At 37.6% G+C, this 10,843-nt stretch overlaps 1 protein-coding gene across 2 annotated transcripts; it reads right to left on the minus strand.

The window, feature by feature from the left end:
• Nucleotides 1-1,531: 1,531 nt before the first annotated feature.
• Nucleotides 1,532-10,518, minus strand: dnajc24 (DnaJ (Hsp40) homolog, subfamily C, member 24). 2 transcript variants are annotated; one of them, XM_079450112.1, is made up of 5 exons: nucleotides 10,181-10,518; nucleotides 9,747-9,858; nucleotides 5,829-5,967; nucleotides 2,888-2,956; nucleotides 1,532-2,813 (listed from the first exon to the last, which is right to left on the minus strand). In XM_079450112.1, the coding sequence occupies exons 2-5, from the start codon at nucleotides 9,852-9,854 to the stop codon at nucleotides 2,680-2,682; spliced, it is 450 nt and encodes a 149-aa protein (XP_079306238.1). In that variant the 5' UTR covers nucleotides 9,855-9,858; nucleotides 10,181-10,518; the 3' UTR covers nucleotides 1,532-2,679. The 2 variants fall into 2 exon arrangements, with proteins under 2 accessions (XP_079306238.1, XP_079306237.1); XM_079450111.1 differs by having other exon boundaries at nucleotides 1,541-2,813; nucleotides 10,137-10,469.
• Between the last annotated feature and the right edge of the window lie 325 nt (nucleotides 10,519-10,843).

Here is a 10,843-nt window from a genome sequence, read left to right on the forward strand (position 1 = left end):
GTATTTACCTCTTAGAATCACATCTCAAATACTTGTGTAATATACTGACATTTTACAAGATTCAAAAATAAAGATAACAATAAATTAAATTAAATAGATATTTCTTCTTAAACATAATGAAAAACTCTCATGGTTGCTCAAAAGGCGACACCTGGTCCCTCAAAAACTTTTGCTGAATGCACTGCCTTGTCTCATTCTAAAGATGAGCTTAGATACGAGTTAGGGTTTCCACCCGAGTTAAATGAGAGACCACTACAGCCAGACAGGTGATGAAATTTCATTCAAAGAAAAGGCTCCACTCTTTCTCCTGCTCAGAGCGAAGGCTTTTCTTTGACAGAAACTATTTTCAAGGCTACCTGTGAACTGGTAGAGATCAGTGAAAACTCTGCCTAGATTAACAAGGGGTTTTAGGTTACGGTTTAAACATACATCAACGACACAACAGGAGACCCACAACAACAATAACGTGAGAACAATCACCAAACAACAGACAGTCAAGGTTCTGCTCAACAACTGTGAGCGACAGAAAGACACACCAGAACTCATTTGTCACTACATCACTTGTCTTCAAACTTAAAAAGACAGTCTAGACTTTTAAAACATATATAAGTCAATTAACTTAGAGAAAATAAGATAATACATTTGGCAATATTTTCCAGCTCAAACCATCCTAATAGTTATTGAACCATAGGAATGGTACAGTTACAAAAAATAACATTCTAAACAAAATAACCAAATAACTGCAATTGGTCTATCACCTCCAAACTGAAACCTAAAAAACATAATGTAATGTTTCTTAACATAGGGTCAGGGTCCATTACTGGGCCTCAGCATGACTAAAATTACAATTCAAAGTAAGAACAAACTAGCATTAAAATAAGATATAAGCTTTATATTCTGAACACATCTTTCTACCTATATCAAAGTGTAGAAAATGCTATAGGTTATAAATTGTGAGTAGGGGCCATCAAATATTATTGTGGACAGCAGGATGCCTTAAAGTAAAAAAAAGTTGAGATCCATCAATTGACACAAACTCAACTGTCCGGCCAGACCAACAAGTGGACGACAGGTTAAACGTTAGACTTCTTCAAAAATAGAATGATGTCTATCATTGCACAGTAATGTGTTGTTGATCCTGTCTGCACATATAGGGGAAAGCAAAGACTTAATTAGAGCTTTGACAACCCCACTCTCCAAAAGTGATGAGATTATCCATAATTGATGTCACAGTAGATTACGGTTCGGTCCAATGCTGGTCCACTGGCAGGTCTAGCCTCAGTGCAGGCCTCAGGACATTGATGAAAAGTATGGTTTTGCCACGTTCAAGCTGTTTCTATTGCAGGCAGAGATTTTAGCAAATAGGCTACTGTTTGAAGTTTAATAAAGCCATGACCCTTTTCGAATGCCGCAACCTCACAGATCAGCCAAAACTGAGTGGACCAGCTAACAATAAGGCAAAGAAAAGCTCATCATTAACTGAAGGGCCTTTTTCAACCAGTCATGTGTGGAGGCAGTTTGTGACTTCTTTGTCGGAGAAAAAAAGTGCATTTATTTACATGCAAACAAAGTTAACAAGAGCTAAGAGGTTACTGAGCTGCATGGTCCTCACAAACACGGGGCGGTAGAAGGAGGGGTCGGGAGAACAAACAGCACATTTTATTCTTCTGGTAAAACGTCTGGTCTGTAAAAGAGCATGTCTAGCTTTGAGGAAATAACCAAAGGGCTTTCTGAGACACGGAGAGTCTAGTGTGACCCAGTTTTGCAAACAGCAATGCAGCACGTTTGTTGTAAGGTACATGTGAATGAATGAAATGTGTTTTACCCTATTTAAGAATGGATTTTCTGATATGGTAATATTATTTACACTTCCAGGATCTATTTAGAGGCTATTAAAGAATAGTTCACCCAAAAATAAAATAAATTTCATTCCAGATCTGTATCATCTATTTCTTCCGTTAGAGGTTTATGAAAAGTTCTAGCCACTCTTTTCCTAAACAAAGTGAATAAAATTTCCAAAAGGACTAAAAATTTTCTCATACGAGAAAAACAGGCGCTTTAAGGAACACAAACTTTCCAGCTTGAAAATGTAACCAATAAAACATCAGATAACTTTTAACAGCTTACACATGAAAAGCTAGAAATTAAAAAACATGCTAGTGGTTATTTAAAAAGTAGACTTTTTATGGTTAATTCTGTCATGTTGGTTTGACAACCTGGATGCTCTTTTTTTAGGGAAAATTAGGCTCACACGTTTTGAAACGTCTCCAAATGTATTTTATGGGAATAAAAAAATTATATTAAAAGAAGTGTTTGAAACAACATGAATGAAAGAAATTAGCCTCTTAAATATAACATAAGGTAAGCCTAAAAGTAAAACATTGCAATTTGTATTTATTAATAAATATTCCATTTTAGAAAATGCCTTCAAATGTAAATACTTGACATCTTAAATATTGGCACAGCGAAATGTGCAGCCTTACACTTACAAACACCATTCTTGATAGCACGCAGATCATTTTAGCAAAAGAACCACTCCAACCAGAATAGTGGCAAATCTCTTGATTGTGGTCGGTAAATGATTCTTCCTGTAAAATCTGTGCGTTATGTTCATAAAAACTCTCAAAAGAAAAAGAGGTAAAAATTGTCCAATAAGAAACTTGCAGAATTCCAAAAGTATCAAGTAACCTTCTGAACTTCAATGCTGAGTGAACACGAATCGCAACACACGACTGTTTCCGCTTCCTGTGTGTCCTCCTGGTCTAAGATAAACTCTCCGCCACAGCGACAGCTGTACGTATAACAGTCCGTGTCTGAAACAGAGAGAAGATTTGTTATGATCAGAATCAAGCGATTTAGATACACACACATCAGTGCACGGACTAACCAGCATTCCAGTTCATGTCATCCAGTGTTACATGAGCATCCACCGGCCAGCTCTGCTTCAGTTCACGGGCTGCAGAGAGAAATAACAACTGTGATGTTCGTCAATAAATGCATTAGCGAAATTCAAAGGAGAGGACAAACAAGACAATCATTATTGAGCTAGCATAGATTTATTTTAAGGGACACCACAAAAACAGAATGTTTGGATTTTAATTGTGTTCAATGACGGAGAGAAAAGCATAGGTCAAAAACAGACCCATATTTTGAAATATGAATACACAAATCAGGTACAGGCTAATAACATTTGCTTGGTACAAGAGTCATGACAAGCTGAAACTTCACCCCCATATCATGCAGGATCCTGAATTAGCTTGCTGACAACCATCATACAAAATGCACAACCACCATACAAAATTAGAGAATTGTAGAAGTCCCAGGCTGAGCCTTTACACTTAACACAATATCCGAAAGAAAGAGCAGGGCTGAGGATTGCTCTTCATATCAGTACAGAATCACTGTATTGTGCCACTTCCACAGCAATATTTCTCCATTAAAGGTCCAATGTGTAATTTTACTACTAAAATAAACACAACATTAAATGCATAACCATGTCTTCAGAGGTGTATAAAGTACTTAGATAATGAAGTGTCATGTTTTTATTATCTTAGAATGAGCTATTGTCGATCTACATAAACCACGGGTCCCCTTACATGGAATTCCCCGGGTTGTTTCTACGGTAGCCCTAAACGGACAAACTGCTCTACAGAGCGCATTTTGTAAATATGTGATCTCATTCAGCAAACAAGCGAAAATGTGACTACATCTTAGTTCTGTGTCAGGCACCGTAGTGCTTCAAAAGGGAGGGGGGAGAGGTGGAGTGAGCCGCTTGTTGCAAATTGCGACCTCACTATAGACGCCGCTAAATTTCCTACACTGGAAAACTCGAAATTTTAATGAATATTTAAGCAATAATCACACAGAAGATGTGGACTGCTGTACTGCTTAAAAATAAGATAAAAACTGCTTAAAAAGTAGCAAAGTCCTTTGAGGTCTTGTGGTGTCCTAACAAAGCCTTTTCTCTTCAACACTTATGAACACTCACAAATGAGTCTTAAAATATTCATTGAATATTCAAGTAGTGAACACTTTCCATCTCAAGGTACTAAAAACGAATCCAAAACTATAAATGAGTGTGAAAAAGTGCAATATGACAATTAATTGTCAAGAGGCCGGGAATGAAATTAGACCACGTCACTTTATAATGAATTTAAAAATCCTACATGTAACACTTCATTGTAATGTTTTTTCTCCTTTCTAGCAGACTGTCTGAGATATTGGCAATTAACAGGTTTTACTGCAACGTTTTATCACGGGTCGCTTTAATTAGTTAAAGGAACATCCTAAGTAGGTGTCAGGGCAGTCAGGTCGACTAATTTTTCATCATTCATATCGGTGAAAAGCTGAGACAATGAAAACTGTAGCAATTTGAACTGCAAATCGAATTTGAAGAGACGATTATGTAACCTTCTTACTCAAACAATACAGAGATTCTCCAATGACACTCGCCTTAAAAAAAGATGTTCCCTGTGTCTTTATGAATATTAATGACTGAACACATTTTTGAGAAATAGGGTGCATGAATATTTATGTGTAACTTGCAACTGTGAAAGATTAAACCAATCAGACGTGGCCTTTTAAATAGAGGCCACAGTGTTTGACATCAAACCACGTCTGGTCAATAATGACACACATTTAGATGTGTAGTGCATGACTGCAGGGCAGGCTACTTAAATTGAATGGGGATTAGTGTATCCTTTGAGCTAGCCTGAATCAATCCCAACCTTAATTAAAAGAGCCTATATAGACTTGAGTAAGAAGCAGAGATTATTTTCACATCCCGTCAGACTAAAATATAAACTGATGCACTGCAGCTGTAAAAACAAGAATTCTTTGAGAAATGAGATACCGAACTATAATAATTTTTTTTGCTGAATGGCACCTAATGATTTTTCTATTGAAAAGTAAAATTCATTATTTTAGCAATGATGTCACCATTTCCAGCGGAGGAGGTTAATTCCATCACTCCTGTGTGTGCATCGCAAACCAAAGCCTGGCTTTTCTATGGACACTCTAAATGTCATCAATTCTGTGGCTGTTGCAAGCTATGTTAGCAAGTAGCTGCGCTAAGTGTACCCCACCCCAAAGGCAATGGTACAGCTCCCCAGTTAATGGCGTAAAGGACCCTGGATGTACACTTATTGAAGGTCCTAATGGTGGGCTGTGGATGCTTTTTCCTTAGGCGAGTGAGTAGCAAGGCAGACTATCACTTCATGTAAAAATTGTCCATGTGTGACAGACCTGACCTACATTCTCTCTTGCTCTCCCTCCCTCCTCCATTACCCACAATCCTCAACGTGCTCTTCTGTGAGGAGGCGTCTGTCCAAAGCTGTGAATTTTTAACATCTCATCTCGTTGCTTGCTTCATTTAAATAGCCTTTCTACAATTTGCTCCCTTTGTTATTTTAAGTCAAGGCACTCAAGGCAGAGGACAATATTATTTCAATACATTTTATGGAAAAAATATAGGCTGTTGTTCCAAAGCGATGTCTGGTTTCCAAAGCATTGTTGATGTTCTGAGTGGCTTCTTAGCTAAATATCTTCTTGTGTATTCATGAAAGAGTCAATTAAAGGTTAATGGCATGAAAATTAATAAAGTGAACTATTTTAGGACGGGCAGCAAGATTTGAAGTGTCATTCACATCTGTTCCAAAGTTTAATACTTTAATTAACAATAATTCTATAGTAACATTTAGTATATTATAAACTGGTATAATATGGGTCATTGAGTTTTAAAATAAAACCCACCAATACACTCCAGCGCTCATTTTATATTAAGGATGAGAGGAAATATTACTGAGGGTAGTAATAGGGAGGAAACGCACCCTGTAGCTGGAGGTCATACTCCTTCCTGCTCTGTTTATCACTCAAGATCTTCCAAGCCTGATCGACATCAATGAATTTCTGGAGAAGCTGCTCCGCCTCCCCGCCAGATAGCCCCGGTTTCTGCTTGTCTGGGTGGAACTACCAATCAGAACGTAGAGTTATAAGACTGAAACATCAATGACATGTGGTTTAATAAATAAAAAAAAAATTATGACGTTTCTATTACCTCATTTTAGAAAATAATCTGATAACAGATCAATGCTATCACTGGACAAAAAAGGTAAACAATGCAAAGTGTGTTAAAGACAGTTCATGGGAAATTTGCTGATGGACTGCCTGTGCTTACGGACAATTTATCAGAGAAACACAGACAAGGGTGCAGAAAGCTATTTATCGGTTAGGATAGATATGTCGTCTTAATGACAATTCTGGACAGGATGGGCAGTTAGAAGGGCAGAGGCCATCTCCTTCCTGAAGCCAAAAACACTAATGCAATCAACACAACAAAATACTGCATGACAGATCTGTGCTGCGACCTCACAACTTCACTATGAAAACTACGGTCGTTTTTTAACCTCAGAGTGAGCTTAAAGGCATTTTTGACACTCCTTCTTTGGGCATGTTCTTACAGTAACCTCAATCTTCCCCTTGAGGTTCAATAGAGCGGCTGCGGCTATCGATTAGTAGGGGTCAAGGGTCAGACAAGCTGAGGGGCTCTTCGTTCGCCCACTGGAGAAACAAAGGTTGAAAGAGCCAAACGGAAAACAACTTAGATCCTTTCGAGCAGGCCTTCGACCAATCTGTGATTATGCTCTGGCACTGGTGAGCGGAGCATTGCATGTGTGTTGTTGAATGGTCGCTATAGTTCACAAACTGCGCTGCCGCCAAAGTCGGGTAATGATGGAGGGGGCTATAAAAACCAACAGTCCGGGGCAAGCCAATTACTGTCTACACCAATTATATTTTTAATTTTAACTAACAGGAAGACTTGATTCAACTAATCATTTCAAGCAATTACGTCTAAAACTAATTGAAATTTAAGGGTGCCTGTTCTCTGTTGTTCCTCGTTCTCTCCCCTCTCCACCCCCCATCTCTGTTTGTGTTTTTGATGTTGTTTTCACTGTGTTAATGGGCAGCCAAAATGGGATGAGGAGGAACAGAAAAGCAACTGTAGCAACAAGCCAAAAATTAACTTCCTGATTATGAGAATCCTTAACCTATCCCTTGGCGTTCTGAAACTGAGGTGCTTTTGAGTTGGGTGAAGAAGAATGAAGTGTGCAACCGCCTCGCTGCTTTCTCTCGAAAAGACAGAGGCCAAGGAACCTTATCAGAAAGTCAAAAGGTAAAATATATTTTTAGAGACCGATGGAATGATGGAAAGCTTCTGGGAGTGAGAACACATTCATGCAAGAGCTTTCACACGATGCAGTCACATCCTTGTAAAATTTCCAGCTGCCGAAATGTGCCATGAAAGCAAGAAAAGCATCCTTCTTTAATCACTTCTTGGTTTAATTAAAAGTAACAGGATAAAAAGCATCTAAAACATTAAGACCTACACAGGATGCCAGCTGAAACGATTAAATCGATCTGTGTTTCGACGCTTGAGTTCTGAGTACCAGAGGATGACCGAAGCCAACACACTAAAGTGACAACTTGAGTTGTAAGTCTTCAAAAAGAATTACAAGAATATGCACAATTGTAATATTTATGTCAAATTTATAAAAGAAGAATTACACATTCAATTATTTCACAGCAACTGCTTACGAGAGGTCTTTTGAGCCATTATACAATAACGCTTTAATACGTATTTTTTGTATCTAAATCTCTGTTCGAAACGGGTTTCTTTATATACTTCTTTACGTTTGGGTTGAAGTCAAATGACGTTAAGCTGATATTACTCCCAAATCATACCTGACAGCTCAACTTATGAAACATTATTATAAGCAACACTGTGAGTCAAAAGGAACAACACTGATTTCATTGCGCAACTGGTTTTTGTAAATTCTTAACCAAAGGAGAAGTTACAGGTTGCAGCTTTGACATTAATTTAAATGCAGTCAAACAGTTTAAAACCAATCTTTTGTCCACACCACACACAAGCAACACTTCCCCTGTATAAATATCTAAAACACTGTCTTGTTGCTCAGTTTCAGTAAAATCCAGTTACCATGCAATCTAAACCTTGACCTTTCCCAAAGTAATACGGTCACATCTATTCTTATCCAGTACAGAAAACCAGAAACATCCCAACTCCGTTTCTGAACCCTGAGAACGGTTGAGCGAGCTTTGCAGCACGATTTCTCAGTTACCTCCAGGAGAACATCAGAGTCTGCCAGAGAATTACATTCTCTCCCCAGTGGCAGAAATAGGGGATATGGCTTCGCTTTCCCTGACTCTTTGCAGGTGAGCTCGAGGAATCAGACCACAGGTGTGAAGTGCAGCTTAGCCCCGGCAAACACATGCTGCTGCCCCACAAACATCTCCCTGGGCAGCTTTTTGTCAGATAGATAGTCTAAAGCGTCTCAGATCGAATATCTGAAGAAAAGATGAAAACATGCTGGAATGAATCTGAATATTTTAAAATTCAGTGATTTGAATGGAAATGTATATTTCCCATGTAAGTGCCAATTAAGTAGTGAAAGACAACTATATTGATAAATAACATATATGAGATTCGGTGTCACATAAAACATACTGAAGAATATTCCTCAAGACAAAATAATTTCAGTTTACAAATTATGCATAGTATATTTTTCTTTTTTGTGCAAAGTCAAAACTATTTCAAACTTAAGATCCATTCCACCCCATGTTACAGAACTATAACTCTTCAGGTGGTTATCGCACATTAAAGTGTCGCCCCACAACTTCCATTCGGCAAGCTCAGGTGTTATAAATACATAACACAACGAGAGGCTGGAGCTCTGTTAGAGCACCCCATCCTCCTTCGACGGCGGAGTTACACGCTTTAATTGCTGTCTCTTTGCACGCATTGTAAAATATTCATTTACTGGGCCTAATGGAGCTTGGAGAGCAGGAACACAATATAAAGGGCTGGGCAATTTGGAGCACTCGCCAGCTCTAACAATACATCATCTTCTCTCAGAGGCTGCGAGGGAAGTACTGCCACATCCTCCGAGGGGCTCTGATGTGCTGCCTGCAGCCGCCCTTTGCATCAAGAGAGAGAGGAGAGAAGCAGGGGGCATAAAGGCTACTACTAGCACACTACTGCCACCTATTGTTAGACTGAGCAGGGCGACAAACGAACTATGAATTTTGATATGACTACTAGTAAGGATAAACCTCAGTATTATGATGGTGTGGAGTGCTTGAATCTGAAATTACTTTTGATTTTAAATGAATTAATTTGACCTCTATTTATATAATATTTGGTAATTGTTGCTGACTTAAATGTTATTCAATAGTGTAGAAATAGCTAGATGTGGGTGTCTTTGTACCACCAGTTAAAATGGATAAAAATCATTAACCATCAGGACATTGAAGTCATGAAGTTACAGCGATATATTTTTTCAACTTTTCATCAGGGGCAACCTTTATCGATTTCATTTTTATCTCAAATCAAATGGCAGAGAACACATCCTGATTGATCGACCAGTGTTACGTGACCGCTGTGATTAAAATGGGTTTGGGATTAAACTAATCACTTTAAATTCAAAAACCTAAAATGTGCATTAATGAGAAATACTAATGCCATTGATTAATTTTGCATGTTTTCGAAGCTTAGCAGCAACAATTTTGCCCTTGGAGATAACGCAGAGAGGAACATCAAGTATAATCTGTTTTAATCTTGATCTCCTGATCTGGTTTTACTAGAATAAATTATATACAATGCGTATACATCATAAGTGTTAATTGTGTACTTTAATCTAATTTATAAGGAACAGTTGTTGAGTACCTACCACTAGGATCAGTTTCTGATACTTCTGTTTTATCTCTTGTATGTCATCAGATGGATTAGCACTCAGTATTGAGTACCAGTCTTTTTGTGGACCATTAGAATCTGCCATAATCCTGCAGATTCAAAATGTTCATTATACCAACAGTATCTGCAACACATGTCATCGTTATAATACAGTGACATCTAGTAAATCTATACCATACAAAGCTTCACATTGAAGGTTACTAAACTATAGATAATTGACAAGATTAGAGTTAATAGTAATCGTTTCAAGCACTATAAAACTAAATTTGGAGTCTGTAAATCAAGCCTGTCATCTAAGCTGTCATTCTTGTTTGTCACGTTATCAAAACAGAAAACTAAACTATTAGATAGTCAAATATGATCACACCTTCTAAAAGTATGTTGTTCTAAAGAAATATCACGTTTCCAGACCTTGTATTGCGAGTTTTCTTCAGTTTTAACCATCACTAGCGTTAGCTAATCCGGTCCATGCTGCTTCCCGTGTGAATGTGTGTCTCGCGTTTATTCGCCATGACAGGAACAAGAACGATTAAGACACGATCATTATATTTTTAAATGTCCTAATTACATAGCAAAGACAAATTATTTAAACTTATATTTATACAGTAAACAATCTGTTTTCTATCGTCGGTCAATTGTTTTTGAAACTAACAAGACGGAACCCATTAGGATAACTGTTTCCACACGGATGTTTTAACGAGACACACGTGCTGCATCATGTGAAGTATCTATGGAAACAGAAGGCGTGTAATCGGTTGGAGGAGGGAAGGTAACACTTTATTTTCAGTCGTACGAAATGATCAGATGATTTTTATATCAAAATGAATTAAATAAGTTTATTATTATAGCAGATAAGTTTTATTAGTTTATTATTGAGGGAGAATTCAACATTTTATTTTAAGAGCCAACAATAGCACATCACAGCACACAACGTCATGTTTACAAATAGAAATAGTATTGAATCTGTGAATTTATTTCACTTTAAATAATAAAATATTATCAACTGATGCATAAAAGAGAGATTTTCTTGAATTATCTTACATTTTGTGTTAATGATACTTTGGTTACTGGAAT

The sequence above is a fragment of the Barbatula barbatula genome (genome assembly GCF_947034865.1).
Source record: "Barbatula barbatula genome assembly, chromosome: 25".
Classification (NCBI taxonomy): domain Eukaryota; kingdom Metazoa; phylum Chordata; class Actinopteri; order Cypriniformes; family Nemacheilidae; genus Barbatula; species Barbatula barbatula.